The following is a 19,518-nucleotide window of genomic DNA, read 5'->3' on the forward strand; positions in this document are numbered from 1 at the left end:
CTCTTAGTGGATTTTTGGTGGGTGGATGACAAGACAATTAAAGGACTAATGAGTTTGACGAGACGGGTCTTCGAACTTTTTTTATTGCTTATTGCTAATGATCATACCAAACTAATCTCATACGTTAAAATAAGAAGAGGTATTTGCTAAGGCAACAAGAGACAAAGAAATGAATATGATTTTTGTGGAAGTGGCTAGCTTTACATGATAAGGGAGATATTGTTGATAGTTGTTTGGTATTGATCGAATGAGTGAAGAATGCATAAGCGGAGAAATATCAAGCAAGGGTCAAATGACAAATGATTCAATATACAATGGATGGTCATGGATGGTCTCAATAATGGTTGCTTATATGGACAAGAACTTGAAAAGCACTATGCATCCATATTGATCAAGTTGGAATTGTGAGGAAGAAAGTTATCGGCAGTAATGATATTAGGAAGAATAGCAAGCCAAGTTTAAAGGTAGAAAGAAACATGGCCATATATTGTAAATAGAATGATCTCTTATGATGACGAAGTCATATATGATGAAATACAATAGAACCACATATGAAGATGCGCCAAGTCGTGTGATTGTGATTGATAATATTTAGAATATGGCTTGGGTGTGGATAAGATTGATTTAGGATTTCAAATGAATGCCTAATGTTGGTTCGAGGCATAATGTGACTTGCAGTTGTTGGGTATGCATATGTATATGCTAGTGTGCTGCATATGTGCTATATTTTTCCTTTTTTTTCTTGTGTGATTGGAGAGCAAGTGAAATATAGTTGTAGAATCAAAGCTGTAGATCGTATTCCACTATCTATAGGCTATTGAAACTTTTCTGCTTGCGAATGCCACTGGACCTATTTTATTAAGATGAACAATTAAGGTCAAGGCTTTTAGAAGGTCTTCTTTTAAGATGGACAATTAAGGTCAGGGCTTTCGGAAGGTCTTCTTTTTTTTTTCTTTTTTGGATAATACTATATGTTATCCATATATGCTCATAAGTATGCACATCGACTCATATCTTTTAACGAACACAGAGTCCAATCCTATCTTTGTGAGTTTCAACAAGAACACAAGGTAACACATCTCAAAGTTGAGCATGAGGTAACACATCTGCCAAACGAAATCAATCGAACCCATTGGTTCCAGACATTAGGTCCTCGCTCGTGTCTCAGGCCTGGTTTAGTTCTCAATTTTTTTATTTAGCTATTATAGTTTTTTATATTTAACAGTTACTCTTTAATAATAAACTAATTAGATTTAAAAGATTCATCTCACAAATTATAAATAAAATATATAATTTTTTATTTATATTTAATGCTGTATGTGCTAAAAAATTTGATGGATTTTAGGTGAACTATAAACGAGGCCTCAAATCAGAGATCTCTCGGTATCTCGGTCTCGGACAAAGGACACGAAACACAGAGACCCCACCGATTCGAGGCCCGCTTTTGGCGGCCCGGCCCCGCATGGCAGGATGAGTGGGCCAGAGCGGCCCTGTACGCGTCACCGTCACGCGGTACCCCGTACGCCGCGATGGAGCGCCAGGGCAGGCGGAGGCGGGCGCCGCGACGACGTACGTGCCACCGACGCCACCGGTGCCGCGTCGCCGTCGCCGTGGCCCCGCTGCGGGGATCTCCGATCCCTGGCCAAAGCCGGCACGCTTCGGGTTGCCCCTGCCCCGACGCCGAGCCCAAGCCGGAAAGGCCCCGATCGGTCTCGCCGTGGCGTGCCGGTGTGGGTGTCCCATCAACCGGACCCTCTCAATCAATCATCATGCTGTTAGTTTATCCATCCAACTTGTTAATTGCTAATCGTAGATGGCGGTGTTTTCTTAATCTTGCATACGTATAGTATAGGCGCATGGACGCGACGCAACGCCCGGAATGCGACGTTTAGGAGAGGAGCGCGTGATAGACTGATAGTGTCGTCGGCACTCAGCGAGTGGTTTTGGTATTTTTTATCGCCGGGTTTGGCCGGATCTATAGGTGCTGGCTGCCGCGATGCCGCCGAACTAGAACTGTTGTTTCTTGTTTGGATTTTGGACTAAACCGTACTTTATCCGAACCATTCTTTATTGTGACGGACACAGTATTAATTCTTCTTTCTTATATACCGATATATACATAATATATAAGGTCAGTTTCAATGCATGTTTCATGAGAGTGTCATGCACATTAAATAGGGTGCCACATAAGCAAAATTGCTGACTTGGTAGGGTCATTAAATGAAGGAGTTTTATCAGATGAGAGAAGAGTTTCATCCCCATGAAACTCTTGTGGCTCGGTTACCTAGTTTATAGTTTTGGTAACTGTGTCATGAAACTATACATTGAGACTGACCTAAGGGGAAGACCGCATTGGCACCTTGCTCTGTTTTCCCTCACAAATAAGTCTCGCTATATAGTACGTACTGTAGCTTCTTTAACTTCTCCACTAACAAATATAAGTTTTGCTATACCTTGTTCTGAGTCCCCTGATTACTCTGACCATCTCGTCATCTAGAAAATCATAGTCATAATATTCTATGGCAATATCTAATAGATTCTCACTCATATAGATGTTTTGGCTTTTCTAGACAGTGTATATATTTAGTTTAGAAAAAAAAATAAAACGTCTTATAATTTAGAATATTAGGAGTTATTACTATTCAAAACTCAAAAGTTTACAAGTTATTAAAGATGAAGATTTGTATTATGTAATAATGAAGATATATTCAATGACGAGAGAAAGTTGGATGTGATTATAAACAGGCCTTGTTTAAATTTAAAAAGTTTTTGGATTTTAACATCGTAACATTTGTTTTTATTCGACAAACATTATTGTTCAATCTTAGAGTAACTAGGTTTAATAGATTCGTCTCGCGATTTACAGACAATATGTGTAATTAGTTTTTGTTTTATCTATATTTAATACTTCATGCCCTGTAAGATTTGATGTGTTGAATTTTTTTTGGTTTTTGACGTCAACAAAACCAGGCCCGAAGATAATTCGAACAGAAGGCCGAACGCACTAGACTATTGCTCCCCTGCCCGTTTTTCTTCCTGTGAAAGTCTGGAACGACCAAACCCATACCATAGCCAGTCGCAGAAACGCCGGAGCCGGAACACGTCACCGTCAAACGCACCTCGCCTTTATTATTCAAACCCTCCTCCTCTCCTTGCCCTCACTCACCTACCCTTCTCTCTCAATCTTCCCACCACCCTCACACCCCCGCCCGCCCTCCCTCCTCCCGGCGAGGTCGGTCCCCTCTGCCTCCGCTCCGACTCCGCGCGACTGCGCCCGACCCGACCCCAGTCTCGCCCGCGTCCACCGGCATGGCCTCGCCCACGGTCGCAGCCTCCCCGAGCCGGGCGGGCCCCACCGACATCCTCACCGCCGCGCCCTCGCCCGCCTCCCCGCCGCGGCGGCTCGCGTCGGCGCCGCCCGCCGTCGACGCGTCCGGGTCCTCCTCCCCGGACTCCGCCCACTCCGGGGACCAGCTCTCCGCCCCTGACGCCTCCTCGGTGGGTGCCGCGCGCAGCGCGCTTGCGTGCGAATTCGATCACCGCTGGAATCGCACCGCGTTTCCTTTTTTTTTTCTTTCCTCCTCTGCCCTGGTGCGTGTCTGATGTGGCGCGGTGTTTGGTCGTGCAGAGCCCGCTGCTCGCGAGCAGGAGCGAGGAGTACAGGCTTCTGTTCCGGCTGCCGCCCGACGAGGTAAATTGAGCGCCCGGCTGATTGGCGTCGAGTGATCCCTAGCTCTTTCCTCTCTTTCTGCGATCTAGCTGTTGACTTTGGACCGTGATCGTTCCGTTCTGGCGGAATTGGGATGCTCAAGTGCTCGTACTGGTGCTGAGGGATTTCGTTGGGGGCTTTGACTTTTTGATCACCCGTCGTTTTCTAGGACAAACCTTATCATAATTAATTACTAGCTGCTTTACCCTTTGCTCTGGAGTATGCTAGCATCTTGCTCCTTTGCTCTGGAGTACGCCAGCATCTTGCTTTGAGAGTTTGGTTTGAATTATGAGTGAGTTCAGAGGAGCCTTGTTATAATTATTGGTTTGACTTCACTCCTAAGCGGTTTGTAGTTTCATGAGTTTCCTTCTGCGTTTTGATTTGGTTGACAGTTAGTTGAACCACTGTACAAAAAGGAGGATTTTGAGTGATCATACTTAGTTATTTTGCTGATAGTTGATTGAAAGGTAGTCTGATAAGTGGATTTTGAGCAATAACGCATAAGCCAAGTGTCCATCTAACATAGCCTGTTACCATACTTGTCAAGTTTATCATTTGATTCAATGCACTTGCCATTCGATAACATTTATTTATGGACTATCATGTCCATTTGAATAAAGCAAAACACTGATTTCCACAAATGGTGTGTGGTTGGTACACTTTCATTTATGCAAGTGAGAAACTGAGAATGCAATTTGTTTTTTTGCATTTTATTTAACTTTTGGTATCATCCAGGTTCTCGTGCAAGATTTTAACTGCGCTCTCCAAGAAAATATTCTTCTTCAGGTAGTTCTTACATAATCGTCTCCAAGACATTACGATAAATTATACATTTATCTGTCATCCATTATATTTGGTGAAAATTTATACTCTTGTGAGATCTTGAATTGTTCATGTGTACGCCAAGAATCAACAATGCGAGTATATAGCGGGCAGATAATTCTGTCCAAATATTGTGCTGATTCACTTTTTCTATGCCTGGTTTAGTCAAGACAGCGACAGGCCAAAATATTGGCAGTCTAGCATTCAGTTTAAGTTTGTTCCTTAAATAAACTAATAGATGCCCATCACATAATATGTGATCCACCAATGCTTAATGTTTTTTTCCTCAAACTATGCAGGAGAGCTACATGTCATTTCATTAAGATAGGACATCACTGATTGCATAAACCTTTTATGTGACCCACGAATTTGCTTTTCCTATGCTGGCGTGGCAAACCTAATCTTTTCCATCCAATTAGAAAATCTCCCAAGTGTGTTTTGCATGATGCCGTGTTAGTACATCTTTATTGTTTTTTTAAAGTTACCAAGCCTTATCGAGGAAGAAAACATAATATGAGTACATGCTCCTATTAAATTTGCGTTGTTTTTTCCTTAAATATATCTCCTGTTAACCTCAAATGAAATAAATGAACAGATTTTGGCCTTGTAAAATTTTATTAAGTAATGAATGAGCTTTGCGTGGTTTCTGAATGTAGCAATGTTTCTGCTCGAAACCTTATGATGAAAATGAATACTTCTCCACTTATGAAACATCAGAACCTTCTTAATACTAAGGGCATCTGCTACCCTTGAGACTCACATGTGTTTCTTTGCTTCTTCGTGCATTATTATACATTTATCTTGCATCAATGCTAAGCCAGTGCCTTTGTGTCTAAAAATCTACCAGGTCATCTGACAACTTCAAAATTGTTTTTGAGTTAAATTGTACAGTTATCTTTTTATCTTTTAAGGAAATAAATGCAATGTTTAAAGTTAGCTTTCTTAATGGACTTTGTTACTAAATTGTGTTATCTTGCAGGGGCATATGTATTTATTTCTTCACCATATATGCTTCTACTCTAATATATTTGGATATGAGACAAAGGTAATAATAAATGATCCAAGGACAACATCACCATATTGCTGTTCTAGCTTGTTTAATTGCACTTCGAGAAGTGCCCTGACATTGTTCCTGTTATCCAGAAAATAATACCTTTGCAAGAGGTAACTGATGTTCGTAAAGCAAAGACAGCTGCCATTTTTCCTAATGCCATTGAAATTGTTGCTGGTACTAGAAGGGTGAGGGAGCTATCATTGTCTAAGTTTCTTGTATGTATACATTATCAAACCACTTGCACTAATGTCCTGTTAGTTTCAGCACTTCTTTGGATCTTTCTTGTCACGTGATGAAGCCTTTCGAATTATAGTAGATGGCTGGGAACAACATGTTAGTGATGCAAGATTGCTCCTTGAACGTCAGGTTAGCAGATTTGTTTCTTTATGAATCATTAACACATTGGTAACTTCAATCTGTTGACCTGGAGCTGCCACTTTGGAGTTACTGTTTGTTTCTAAACTGTTGTTCACACGGAATCTTTTACGGCACTATATAGGAGACAAAGTCAGCTAGTAGCAGTGAAGAAAATGGCTATGTTTTATTGGAAGGAGCAAAGGAATCTAAACAAGATGAAGATTCATCGCCACCGGACAGGTTTTGGCTTATGGATAAAAATGATATACGCTTGTCTTAAATCTTGAAATCGACTTCTTTTCTCTATAATTATTTATGATTCAAACATGTTGTACTGTAGGTCTGTCGATAGTACAGCTGTCTCAAGTAGTGCTGATGGTGGTGATTCGAACATCAACATTTCCAAAAGGTTTTCAAAAGTCGAGGAGAATGGGCTCGAAGACAACATCATTGCAGTAAACCCATTCAATTTGGAACCACTTGATGATGCTCCTAGTGGTTTGTTGTCATCTTCGTTATTCCTATTCATTTGTATATCATTAATTGTTTGCTAGCCACTCGTTACATGATTTGTTTTTACTAAACGTCCATCATGCCTTTTCTCACAGTACCTGAGTCTTACACTATGATTACGGAGTCAAAGTTTCAGGTTTGCAAGATTCCATTTCTTTGTAGTAGTATTGACAATTACGTTTACAACACTAACATCCTAAAAACAGGTGCCTGTGGAGGTTCTCTTTAATTTCTTATTGTCTGATGGTGCTTTTGGCTTTGTGGATGATTTCCACAAAAAATGTGGTGACAAAGGTTGATACCAATCTATCCTTTCCTTAATCATGAACATCTTTTGGTCTTTAGAAGTATTTTGAGTTTTGACCTGGATGACCTGCAGAATTCAGTTGCTCGAAATGGCGTATAGATGAGCAAGGGGGACTTGTAAGGGATGTCTCATTTTTGCATCCGATAAAAATTTATCTTGGTAAGTCAAGCGCTTTCAGTTGACTGAAGAAATTAATTGGCATTGAATATGACATGGGCTATGACTTTCTTCTTCTTTGATTACTCTGAATTGTCTTTAGGTGCAAAATTTGGGACTTGTCAAGAGGTTCAGAAACTTCGTCTTTACAAAAACAGGTTAGTCTAAGATTCATTTTCTGCCAGTTAAGTAGTGTGGTGTCTCACCTTTGGTCACTACGGAATAAAAATTGAGATTGTAGAGCTAGCAATTATTTTAGTGTCCTCTTTTGTTGGTTTTATCAAACTTAGCTCTGTACCTGAAGAAAACTCATGCCTTAATTTCTTATATTTGGATTTTAGTCCGATCAGGTTGCCTTCTTGGTAGTTGATTGCTATGTGCATGTCTTAGCTTTCTAACCTGATGTTCCGTGCCAACTTTTGTGTTTAAGATATTATCAGTTTGGCATCCAGACATTATCATGCTAGCAGTAATCTGTTGCTAGTTCTGCATGCTTGTTTCTTGTAGCAATGTTTCCCTTCTGAAGAATAATTGATGTTACAGCTCCCTGCAATTAACTTCTGTCACTTGTTTGTAGGCGTCTAATGATTCAAACCTCTCAGTCAATAGGTGATGCCCCATATGGGGACCATTTCACTGTAGAGGTGAGTAATCCAAACGCTGTTTATAATGTTGATTTTTATCTAGCTTGGAATTTCCTTTTTGTGTACAATGGAAAATAATGTATATATGATTTTTCATTTTGCTTCTACCAACTTCTGTTGTTATATGCCATATTAACATTGATTTTCTCTTAGCTTTAAAGCCCTTAACTCTTGTTTGATCTTGTTTTTACCTTCAGGGCATCTGGGATGTCGAACAAGATAGCCTAGATGAGAACTGTTGTGACCTCAGGATATATATTAATGTAGCTTTCTCAAAGAAAACAATATTTAGAGGTAATTTACATCCATTGTATCCTGAATCTCTAGCGAGAACCATATTTGGAATTATGCTGCATCTTTGTATTTTGGATCCTCCAGCACTTTCAAAATGTCCTCAATATTCTTAGGGCCCATTTTTTGCATGCCTACAGAATTAACCCCTACCAACTCTAGTTTCTGTGAGAAAGTTTGTCAAGTTAGGCCAACTTAACCTGGTGTCTGAATCTTACAAGCTACGCTTTTTATGTTAAGTTTCAGCTTATGTGTTGATAAACCAAAACATAATTTGCCAAGGAAACCCCTAGTGTTACAACTTATACCAGCTCTATATACTTCCACAACAATGGTGCACATTTTTATTTATGTCTTTACTGTTTTTTAGTTGCATAGTTGGGAAAAAAATACAAAATAATGGTTACTTGGGTACAAATGACACAAGCCCCCCTTCCTGCAGTTCAATATGTCATATACTTGATTTGGCCAAGTTAGTTCTTTGGCTTGCTGTGCTATATTCAGTGAAACTGAGAGGCTTAGTCAAAGGACTGTATCACTATAAATAGAACGGAGTTGATGTAGAGACTCTTGCAGATGTTGTTTATTGTGGATCAGATTCCATGCTCGAATTTTGCTATCATGGCATCTGTATGTTTGTGCAATTAGTTTATTCCAACATCCAAATCATATATGTTATCATTTATTTAGAACATATGGCATCACTGCTTATATTCTTTAAATCTCTAACTCACAGGGAAAATAGAGCAGTCAACAAAAGATGAATGCCGTGAAGTTTTCAGTCTCTGGATTAAGCTCGTATGTCTATTCTCATAATTGAAGATATTTCTCAGAGCTACTTCCCATTTGGAGGTGTATATAACCTATTTCATGTTTTCAGGGTCATGATCTTCTGAAGCAGGAGTATGACCGACCAAAAGGTATTTTCTAGTTCACGGTTCAATGAAATATTTGATGCAGTTCCAAATTTTCTCTATAACCGCAACCTCTTTCACTGCAAGGGCTAAGTTATGAAGCAAATTAATGGCTATTTTGTCCATCCATTCTTACAGGAAGCTCCAGCACAACTGATTCTGCTGTTCAATCAGGGGCTACAACAAACGAGGAAAATGCCGTGGAAGTAGCAGTTCCAGTGGTTAGTTCCTCGCAGGATGATTCTGGTGTGGCTGTGAGGAGCCTCATTCCTCCTATTCAAGTTCACCAGCAGAGAACACAAAGAGATGCTTCCATCGCGTCCACTTCACAAGAATTGTGGGGCTCATTAACGTCATACATGAGATCAAGCCAACTTGGTCCAGTACTAGCAGTGGCACTGGTGGCTCTCATTATCCTAATGCAGGCAAGTATTTTGGATTTTATGCAGATGCACTTTAATACAGACTAGATATGGTCTTTCTGCTGGTTATTGTTAGTTATTTGTGCGCTCAGTAGCTACATACATAATCAGATAATCTTAATGTAATACTGCATGAACTGAATGAACCTTAACTGAAAATTATCTGAACATAACCAAATGATGGCAATGATCAGTGAATCATCATCCTCTTGAGAGCCAACCGTTCTGACACATACTTGTGTTGCAGGTAACCATCATAATTCTACTAACAAGATCCCCCCAGGTCCAAATGGCTCCTCATGAGGTCTCGACGGGCAGTTTAGGTTATAGCAAAGATAGCATGGAGTGGGTGCAGAAGCGCCTCAGCTTACTAAGCGAGGAGATGCAGCTAGCGGAGGCGCACATGGAGAAGATGAGGCACGAGTTTGCCTGGCTCAGGTCTTACCTGGAGAGACTGGAGAAGCTGAGGGGCAGCACATGACGCAGCGTGCGTACATGACAGGGACACAAGTTCTTGCTGCGAATTCATAGGTGTATACAAAACAACTTGGAGATGTTGTTCAGGTTTCTTCTGTTGTTACAGATCATACAGATGCAAACGGAGAGGTGGAGTGTTGTTGCAGAGCAGAGGTATTGCCGTAAGGCAAAACTGCAAGATCCCGGTATATAGCATCCGATGTAAATAGTTGGACCTTATCCGTTGCGTTGAGGTGATGTACAAGTACAATGTGAGGGACGTTTCATTGCAGTCACGCTAAGGTGGTGTGATATTCGAAACTTCTCACTTACTCCATCTGTCCCAAAAAAAAAAGTTGTAAATCTCATTTCAGGAGAAGTTAAGTCAAAGAATCTTAAACTTAACTAAGTTTATAGAAGATATTATTACATTTAGATCTTCAATTAGATTTATTAAGAAAATATGTTAGATGATTTATATAATTATTCTTATTTTACACATCATAAACATCAATGTTTTTTTATATGTATTTGGTCGAATAAGAATGTTTGATTCCTCTGAAGCGGGAGTACTTTTTTTTTTCCCAAAAATTAAAACCTTCTCTGATTTATGTATTGCTCGGGTGGCAAAAGGAAATGTGTTTTTCGATCCGGTTCCACATCATGGACGGATGCTCGTGAGTCGTAATGCCTGTACTGCATCGCAATCTTCACTAATCGAGTTTCGCAGCACCAGTACCCTGCCCTTGAACAAGGTGTCTCTGCAGGTCAACGTCCGTTTATTGTGCTAGAATATTCCATTCATAACCATGCACGGAGATCAGGTGCAGCGCGCGCTCGTGCTACTGCACGGAGATCAGGGGCAAGTCGATCCTGTTAATGCAAGTGATCTCAGCCGTCCATTTTCGCAGCGAGCGGTTTCCAAGTGATGGCTGATGAACGGAAGCTCTTTACTGCAGCAAAGATCCACACGTTCATAATGAGACAAGGCATATTTCAGTGCATGTGGCGTGAAATGGCCAATACCACGTACTCTGATGTGCTATTGCAAAATTTGCCTATATGTGATATTGTAATGCTTGCCATTGGTTTAGTTGTCTGCACCGCATTGAGATGTGTGTTTGCACGCTTCTCAAAGCGAATCCAATGGGTAGGAGAGTGAGGGCATATGCCCTCAAGGGTAAAGAAAACTTTACCAGAGCGAAGAGCTACGTGTTCGCTGTGCTTTCAGATTTTGCAAGAACTTTCCTTCACAGTGAGAGGGGGCTCAAGGATTTCGCAGATGCACTGTCATTCACAGTTCGACTGAAATTTATAATCTCAAATTCTCAATCAAGGTAAAGAAAAAAAGACCAAACGTACAGTATATCGTACTCGTACCCTAAATAATCCAGATATCTGTAGACACATCTTGGAACAGAGGGAGTACATGTCAATCTGAGTATGAGGTTAGTCAATATACGTACTAGTTACTAGTATGAATGAGCAGTAAAAATGGCTCGGGCACTGATGCACATTGTCCAGGAGAAAAGCTGGTGTGCAGGTCTCATGGCGACTGCGGCGCCGGCTCGAGCAGGTCGCACTCGAAGTTGGTGTGCTCCAGGAACGGGCCCAGCCTGACGAGCCTCGGGATGACGACGCCGTCGCGGGCCGCGCACACCGCCGCGTTGTCCCACTGCACGAGCGCGCCCACCAGCCCCGCGCGCGCCGTGAGCGGGAACACGCGCGCCCACCGCTCCGCCTCGTACGCGCGCATGGCAGCCTGGGCCTGGGCTCCGCCGGCGTCGGCGAGGCGGCGCGCCAGGATGACGGCGTCCTCGAGCGCGCAGCAGGCGCCCTGGCCGAGGTTGGGCGTCATGGGGTGCCACGCGTCGCCGGCCAGCACCACCCGGCCGCCCCTCGACGCGGCCGGGGCCAGCCCTGGCCACAGCCACCGGTCCACCAGCGGCGTCCTCACCACGGCGCCCTCGGGCGTGCTGCGCATCACCGCCAGCAGGTCCGATGGCCAGCCGCGGACGAGCTCCAGCGCCTCGCTCTTGAGCGCCGCGGGGTCGGTGATCTTCGGCCCTGCCAGCCAACAACACCAGAACCAACCATGCCATTATTGTCAGCGATTGAAATGAAACTGCCATAGGCCGTGCAACCTTCATCTGGCATTTGCTATGTAGGGTACCTGGATCTGGCCTGTTGAAGCAGATGAACCAGTAGACTTTGGTTGGGGAGACGGGGACAAAGCCGGCGCGGACGCCTCGGCCGTAGATGTAGTTCACCTTGGGCTCGAACGGCTGCCCGTCGGCGTACTCCGCGAGGCCCCGGAACGCCATGTGCCCGACGTACCGGGGCTCCGAGAAGCCCATCCACTTGGCGATCGGCGAGTTCACTCCGTCGCAGCCGATCACAATCTGCAGCCAGGCAGAGGCCGCAGTTGTTTTCATTCGTACGTATGTCAAAACTGCACGAGAATTTGCTAGTTCTCTCACTCACCTTGGAGAGAATTTGCCTCCCGTCTTCCAGTTCGAGCAGGGTGCCTCCTGCAGGCCCTTGCTCTGAAATCGATTTCAGCTTGGATGAGAACGATATGGTGCCTGGTGGCAGCTTAGAAGAAAGCGTCTCGAGAAGCACTCTCCTCTCCACCGCGCGCACCTCCTGTCTGCCAAATGTGCCAAGCAATCGAACCAGCAGCTTCCGAGTCATGTACATACTTGAAGCAATGCATTCGTTCACGATGTTGATCAGGATATGGAACGAAATTGCAGTACCCGGGAGCTTCTTCCTCGAAGGAGAACTCGCGCAGCTCCCGCCCGCCCGCCGCCGGCGATCGCATCCTCATCCTGCGGTCAGCTGGAACCTCAAAGTGCAGCTCAGAACCCACAACGATCCACGAACGCAACGGAGCAACGGCGGCAGGGCAGCTTGAGTTGACGTTGAAGTTGAATGCAACAAGAGGGAAGAGGAACGCACCCCTGGATGCGGAGGTACTTGGACCGGAGCTCGTCGGCGACGCCGATGGCGTCCAGCACGCGCCACCCGTTCTTGAACAGCGTCAGGGACGTGCCGCCCGCGCGCAGGGCGTCGCCCTGCTCCAGCACGGCGGCGCCCACGCCCAGCCGGCGAAGGGCGACCGCCGTGGCCAGCCCCGCGACGCCCGCGCCGACGATGACGATGTTCTCCTCCGAGGACCGCGGCGTCGCCGAGGCGGCCACGGTAGCCGCTGCGGCTCCGTGGCGTCCACGCCTACGACGCCGACCTCGAGGAGAGGGGCAGTACCGGAGCTGTGGGGATGAGATCGTGGCCGTAGCCAGTGCCATGGCGACGGCGGCGATGACAAAACAGGAGTTTGGGTCGGGGAACTGGCAGCGCCATGCGGGCGGCCATTTGACTGCCGTGAGAAATTACAGGTCTGGAAAGGTGGAGGGTTTGGAGCCACATGTTCCTGACCCAGGAGTAAGAGAGCATGCACAAGACACGTCCACTGGTGTGCTGTGGTGGGAGAAGTGTACGGGAGCGACGGGGACATCGATCGGAGCGAGTCTTTTTTTTTTTTGAGCATAGATCGGAGCGAGTCTTATTAGTAGAGATGACCTTTTTTTTTGGATGGTTTCATGCTGAGCCCTCTGGTTTATTGAGATGATGAGATAATGGCCTTGCAGATGCTAGCTTGCATCCATCCCAAGGTGTTTGATTCGTTTAATTATCTAGACCGTCTACACTATTATGCACGACTTGCTATCTGAAATTTTGTTCTGTATGTTCACAATTCGCTTTCCATTCAGGCCTTGTTTAGTTCTAAAAATTTTTGCAAAATGATTAATATAGCACTTTTGTTTGTATTTGACAAATATTGTCCAATTATAGATTAAATAGACTTAAAAGATTCGTCTCACAAATTAGAAATAAACTGTATAATTAGTTTTTATCTATATTTAATGTTTCATGAATACGCGCAAGGGAAAACAAGGCCAGAGTGACTGGCCGCCTCATATATTTATGTGTGTCAAATGAATGAAGACGAGCAACAGTGCATCAAACCGATCTACAATTTGGGGGAAAAAGATTGGAGGATTGTTTATTATCACATCAGTTGCTTGACATTCACAGTGCATCAAACCACAGGCAGGATCCTCGAGCTTTAAGCGCTTAAAGCAAGTATAATCGTAGTGACCTGACAATCATATAACACAAACTTGGCATGCATGTTTTATTTAAGATCACATTAGTTGGTTCACAATCACAGTACACATTAAACCACGCGCAAAGACAGAAACTCAAATGCCACATAAGTTCTGGCAGACTTAACTCAGATGTAGCACAAAGCACTAAATTATGACTCTATAGCCAGAGCCAATAGATAACTCAAACAAAACTCAGTTTTCATGGAAGCAGGCATCCAATACCGCGAAGCTCAACTGCTCAAGACTCGTAGATCCAGGGATGAAGGTTGCTCTTCCACTCGGCCACACCTTCAGGGAACCAGAGAGCGATCTCCTTCTTTCCGTTCTCCACGGAGTCACTTCCATGGATGACATTCCTACACAAGAGGTGACAAATTTAGTACAGGACCAAACATGCACAGTTCCAGCAACCATGATTTCATTTTTTTAGTAAGACCACACAACCAAGACTATGTTTTGCAAGATATGTTATGTGTCAGAGATTATAATACTTCTTACTCTAAACAAAACATCTATCATCACAAGCAGCTGGTGTTATTTGCTTCTATATATTCTGTTTTTTTTTTCTAAAAAACAAAATAGTGGTTGAGTAGATATTTCAAAATGGAGCATATCCTCACTCACAAGGATTATTCGAGTCATCTTATTTGATTGACATTGATTGCATTCATAAACCACACGTTTATTTAGATTGAACCAGAAAATTGCCAAGGCAAGGACTAGTGGACTTCGATAGCAGCAAAGCTATTAAACTACTAAAATCGTCACAATAAAGTACAATTAATTACAAAGAAAGGAATGTTCACCTGCCAACTTCCACAGCATAGTCCCCACGAATGGTACCAGGGGCTGCCTCCCAAGGCCTGGTGGCCCCAATGATCCTGCGGCCAGTCAATACAACGTCCTTCCCCTCCCACACCATTGCCACAACAGGGCCAGAAATGATGTACTCCACCAACCCAGGGAAGAAGGGCTTGTCAGAAAGGTCAGCATAGTGCTGCTGGGCGAAGGACCTCTCCACATTCATAAACTTCATCCCTGCATTATATAGCAAGTAACAAAATAATTCATTAACACAGCACATATTGATTATAAGATTATTCAAAGAAGATCCACTATGGTAAACATGAGGAAAGCTAAACTAAATAGTCTCTCCCATAAGGTTTTGTTCAGCTTCTTCATTATTTTTCAATAAAATAGTTTCTCTCTATGGCATCCATAATACAGTACCAATATAACGACAGGCCAAGGCTTGATTGCCTTCTGTTATATTGTTGTGCTGTAAAAGTTACCTTGACGCTGAAATGGAAAGAGAATGTTCAAAACATGATGAAAGGCACAGATGGTGGGCAGGAATATCTGCTTTTGGAATCCATATCCTAGGATCCTCAATTTTTTTTTTAACAATAGTGCTGATCTGTAGTCTATCAATCTAATTGATGATTAGACTTTACAACGCAACAGCAGGCATTTAATTCCAAATTACTATGACCATCAGCTGCCCAGATTAAAAAAGGGACCAATCATGGGCTAGTGACAGAAAGATAATGGTTTTCAATCAAATCAAATCTCAGCATAATATTCCTGCTTGCACGACTAATATACTTTTTTAGATGGCAATCATAACTAACATCTATTTTCACAAAACGGAACCCAACGTAGATAGATTAAACAAATGTAAGATTTCACCGGAACACGCAGATCAAATCTTTGCCTAAACAACAGGCAAGTTAATGCATATATATAACTTGGAAATGAAACAGAGTATGAGATCACAATTCGAGAACCAAAAAAACATCCTTACCCTTGAGATAGAACCCTTTCTTCTCGAACCGACTGATGATGTCCCCGATCTGCACAACAAACTGGCAGTTAAAAACTGGGCACCAGACATGAAACATGACGCGGAAACCCAAACGAAATCAAAACATGTACCCGAAAACAGACATCAAGCCGCCGGGATCAACAAACTCCCTCCTATATCTATCTCTATCAGACTCTTCTATGGAAGAAAAAAACGGGGAAAAGGAAGCGGCGGATGAGATTATTACCAGGCCCCGCTGGACGCCGTCGGGCTTGATCATGATGAAGGTCTGCTCCGCCATCGTTCCTTCCAACAACGGGCGATGCGGATCGGCGAGAGCGCAGGTGTGAGGCTGTGGGAGCGCAGACCGCAGGGGAGAGGAGGGGGTCGGGCGATGGGCGGATGGGGAAGGAGAAGAAGGAGAGGCGTGGGGCGTCTTGGGGTGGCGAAAGAGACGGGCGGGCTTGTTTTATGTGGGTTTGGACTTGCTTTTCTGAGGTGGGATGTGGGAACAGAATCATTCTCGAGATATTCGCCCAGGGACGCCAAAGTACAGTACTGTACTTGAGAGCCTGTTGTCGGTGTGTACGCCCGAGCCGTTGTTTTTGTTTGAGAGAAACTTTGGGCTAGAAAGGTTCCTCCATTTTGGCCAGGCCTGGTTTCCGGAATTTTTTTTTCAATTTAGCTCTTTTATTAACTATTGTGGTAGTCTGATTTTCTCTCTAAACTATAAAGCCAATATTTTCACTTCTCTGTGTTTTTCAAACCGTTTGCTCTTGCACTTTGTATGATCTTGATGATGTTTTGATATTGTGGCGCAACGTCATCAGGGTAAATTAGACTAAGTTAAAAATTAAATAAGTTAAATCAAACTAGAAATATTTTAAAAAATTATTAAAAATAAAAACTATCTAAATTGTTTTTGGGTAAAATATGCAATTAAAAATCTAAAATTTGATCTATTCTTGGGAAATTCATGGAAAAATGGTTTTAGCTTAGAAAATTTCAGTTGCATACTTTTAGGAAAATATCCAAATATTATGTGCTAAAATAGTTTTTCTATGGATTTTCTAAGACTAAATCGGAATTTATAATTTTTATTTTCATATTATTTAGGGCAAAAATTTGGATAATTTTAAAAATTATTTATAGTTTTTTATGCTGGATTATGCTCCCTAGCACATTGCTCATGGCTCCAAGCTAACAAACCCATGTGGAACTGAAGATATATTGAGTATTTCTATATCCAAAAGACAGATATTAGTTCTTGGCTTTAGCTTCTATTTTCTGATGAGCGATAGTATTTTCACCCCTCTAAGGATACAACTTTGAGTCTGGAGTGGAATTGATTAGGATTTAGTTCAGTTTCTTCTATATACAAGGTTTGCTCATCTGTTTGATGCCATACCATTCTACAGAGTATAGAATATGTATCTACAAATTATACCTTCATTCACTCAATTTTTAAGACAAGTGTTCCTCGACAAAATCACATGGATTTTAGAGAGAGAGAGAGGGCTCATCTTCCCTGTCTTCTTTCTCCCTCTCCTGTGTTTCATCTTCTTTCTCCTTGCTCCTTTTTATCCATGGCAACAAAAGTTAGAGGAGGCTTCATGGCAACATGGGGGTAGGGGACTTGGAACCCCCAACCTCCATGTTGGATCCGCCCTAGTGTGTGGTTTGTTATGGATCAGAGGATTAGTTTACAGATCTGTAACTCTGCTCTCTGGACTATATAAAGAGAGGCAAGGGATCCCCCTTAGACAATTCAATTCGACACACAGCAATACAATCAGACGCAGGACGTAGGTATTACGCCCACACGGCGCCCGAACCTGGATAAAATCATCCTTGTCTGTGTCTTGCGTCACCATCAAGTTTGTAGCTTGCGCATCTCTCTGCCGATAAACTACTACCGTGGGTATACCCCGACTAGCTTTCGTCAACAACGCCCGTCGCGGACATGGGATGCGGCGAGCACGCGCCGCCATCGCGGAGGGCGACGTGACGAAGGTGCGCGGCTGGCGTGGCGAGGTCGCGGGCAACGCTGTGTGCAACGCGGATGGTGGCGTAGCGAGCGGCCAGCGTCGTGGTCACAGGAGGCAGCGACTGTGCGCAGGTGGTAGAAGGTCGGCACGGCGAGCGGCGTCCGTTGCGGACATGGGATACGACGATCGCACGCCACCATCGCGAAGGGCGGCGGGGCGACGCGCGTGGCCAGCGCCGTGCGCGTGCACGCCCAGCACGGAGGGCGGCGTGGTGGGCAGCCAGCTGACCTGGGCACAGGGCGCCGGCAAGCGGCTGGCCGTCGCGGGCACGGGATGCGGCGAGCATGCGTGGCTGGTGCGAAGTTCAGCACGGCGAGTGGGGCACCAGCGCGGTTGCCTCAGCGTGGGACTTCCGATCCCTCCAGGGAGGCGCAGATGGAAACGAGTTGCAAGAGACCTACGGTGTGGCAGATTGCGATTTCATGCTCTGCTCTGCTCCTACAGCGTGCTCGCGTTCCTTGACATCCTGCGGGCTGCGGCCCTGCACTGGTGGGGCATCCTGCCACCTAGGCCAGCTTGACCACTGCGCCATCATGGGCCGTGCTCCTGTGCGAGGAGATGCCGTGGAAGCACAGTGCAACGAATGAAGCTTTCAAGGCTTCAATCCAGTGCTGCGGCCCTGCGAAGGACCATCGTGTGGAAGAAGAAGCAATTCCACGCCTTGAATCGATCTCCCTCCTTGGATCTTAATTGGACGATGGATATCATAGGGAAAGTTACAACGTGACTTTACGAAGGAAAGTCACTAAATCTGTATCCTCATTTTCCCACCAAGTTAACGGCGTTAGAGGTCATATCTAAAAAAGTGCTATTTGAAGAAAACAAATAAAGATAATGTTGTATCAGGAAAATTTAGGCCTTGTTCAGTTGCCGAAATGAAAGTTTTTTTTTTGCCACCGTAACACTTTCATTTGTTTGTGCCAAATATTATCTAATCATGGACAGCCTTGTTTAGTTGCCAAAAATTTTTGGGAAACGCTACTGTAGTATTTTTATTTGTATTTGACAAACATTGTCCAATCATAGAGTAACTAGGCTCATAAGATTTATCTCGCAAATTATAGGTAAACTGTGCAATTAGTTTTTTTCATCTATATTTAATGCTTCATGCATGTGCTGAAAGCTTCGATGTGACGGAAAATCTTGAAAAGTTTTTGGTTTTTTGGGTGAACTAAACAAGGCCTAACTAGGGTCAAAAAATTTGTCTCGCGATTTACAGACAAACTGTGCAATTAGTTTTGGTTTTCATCTATATTTAATGTTTTATGCATGTCCACAAGATTCGATGTGACGGGAATCTTGCAAACTTTTTAGTTTTTAGGGTGAACTAAACAAGGCCTTAGTACTAAATAAGGATTTTCTTCATTTAAAATTAATAAAAAATCTAGATGATACCTCCATGTAAGTTAGGATCTGTTGATTTTTGCACTAATTTATGTTTCCCATCCCTTTCCTTGTGCATAAAGCCCTCCTCATGCCGCCCGGCCCCAGCTTCATGTCGCCCTTCCACTTCCACAGCTCCGTCATTTAAAAACAAAAATACCCTCTATCTAAAAACAACGGCCCTAGTCCCTAAAAAAATGGCCCTATGGGACATGGTCGTGCAATTGCAAGTTGCAATCTCCATTGAACTTCAGCTCTTGAACGTTTCATTGCTCTGCTTTCAAATTTCATTTCGCGTGGCCCATGAAGTTAGGAGTATATATGTGTACTGTAGAAGATTGGGTTAAGAAGAAAAGGGTCCATTGGATGTGGGATATAGACTGGTCCGATGGCCGAAGTTCAGGGCTATAGAAAATTAGAAATCGTTTGTGTTGGTAAATTTTTATGCATTGGGTTGACAGGAAAG

The 19,518-nt window shown here is 43.6% G+C and overlaps 3 protein-coding genes across 7 annotated transcripts; 1 reads left to right on the plus strand and 2 right to left on the minus strand.

The window, feature by feature from the left end:
- On the plus strand, nucleotides 3,179–10,076 carry LOC8077456 (protein VASCULAR ASSOCIATED DEATH 1, chloroplastic). Of its 4 annotated transcripts, none has more exons than XM_021453946.1 (18): nucleotides 3,179–3,498; nucleotides 3,629–3,691; nucleotides 4,445–4,498; nucleotides 5,511–5,576; nucleotides 5,675–5,770; nucleotides 5,844–5,951; nucleotides 6,085–6,182; nucleotides 6,283–6,440; nucleotides 6,551–6,591; nucleotides 6,662–6,749; nucleotides 6,835–6,921; nucleotides 7,022–7,076; nucleotides 7,496–7,562; nucleotides 7,760–7,856; nucleotides 8,590–8,651; nucleotides 8,734–8,773; nucleotides 8,906–9,192; nucleotides 9,437–10,076. In XM_021453946.1, the coding sequence occupies exons 1-18, from the start codon at nucleotides 3,310–3,312 to the stop codon at nucleotides 9,668–9,670; spliced, it is 1,890 nt and encodes a 629-aa protein (XP_021309621.1). In that variant the 5' UTR covers nucleotides 3,179–3,309; the 3' UTR covers nucleotides 9,671–10,076. The 4 variants fall into 4 exon arrangements, with proteins under 4 accessions (XP_021309621.1, XP_021309623.1, XP_021309622.1 ...); XM_021453948.1 differs by having other exon boundaries at nucleotides 5,850–5,951; XM_021453947.1 differs by having other exon boundaries at nucleotides 4,445–4,495.
- LOC8077457 (FAD-dependent urate hydroxylase) lies at nucleotides 10,920–13,048 on the minus strand. 2 transcript variants are annotated; one of them, XM_021453950.1, is made up of 5 exons: nucleotides 12,607–13,048; nucleotides 12,405–12,476; nucleotides 12,130–12,295; nucleotides 11,819–12,047; nucleotides 10,920–11,712 (listed from the first exon to the last, which is right to left on the minus strand). In XM_021453950.1, the coding sequence occupies exons 1-5, from the start codon at nucleotides 12,951–12,953 to the stop codon at nucleotides 11,192–11,194; spliced, it is 1,335 nt and encodes a 444-aa protein (XP_021309625.1). In that variant the 5' UTR covers nucleotides 12,954–13,048; the 3' UTR covers nucleotides 10,920–11,191. The 2 variants fall into 2 exon arrangements, with proteins under 2 accessions (XP_021309625.1, XP_021309626.1); XM_021453951.1 differs by having other exon boundaries at nucleotides 12,405–12,486; nucleotides 12,607–12,699.
- LOC8080696 (nucleoside diphosphate kinase 1) lies at nucleotides 13,820–16,153 on the minus strand. The gene is made up of 4 exons (XM_002462833.2): nucleotides 15,869–16,153; nucleotides 15,622–15,670; nucleotides 14,624–14,855; nucleotides 13,820–14,173 (listed from the first exon to the last, which is right to left on the minus strand). The coding sequence occupies exons 1-4, from the start codon at nucleotides 15,920–15,922 to the stop codon at nucleotides 14,056–14,058; spliced, it is 453 nt and encodes a 150-aa protein (XP_002462878.1). The 5' UTR covers nucleotides 15,923–16,153; the 3' UTR covers nucleotides 13,820–14,055.

This window comes from Sorghum bicolor, chromosome 2 (genome assembly GCF_000003195.3).
Source record: "Sorghum bicolor cultivar BTx623 chromosome 2, Sorghum_bicolor_NCBIv3, whole genome shotgun sequence".
NCBI lineage: Eukaryota > Viridiplantae > Streptophyta > Magnoliopsida > Poales > Poaceae > Sorghum > Sorghum bicolor.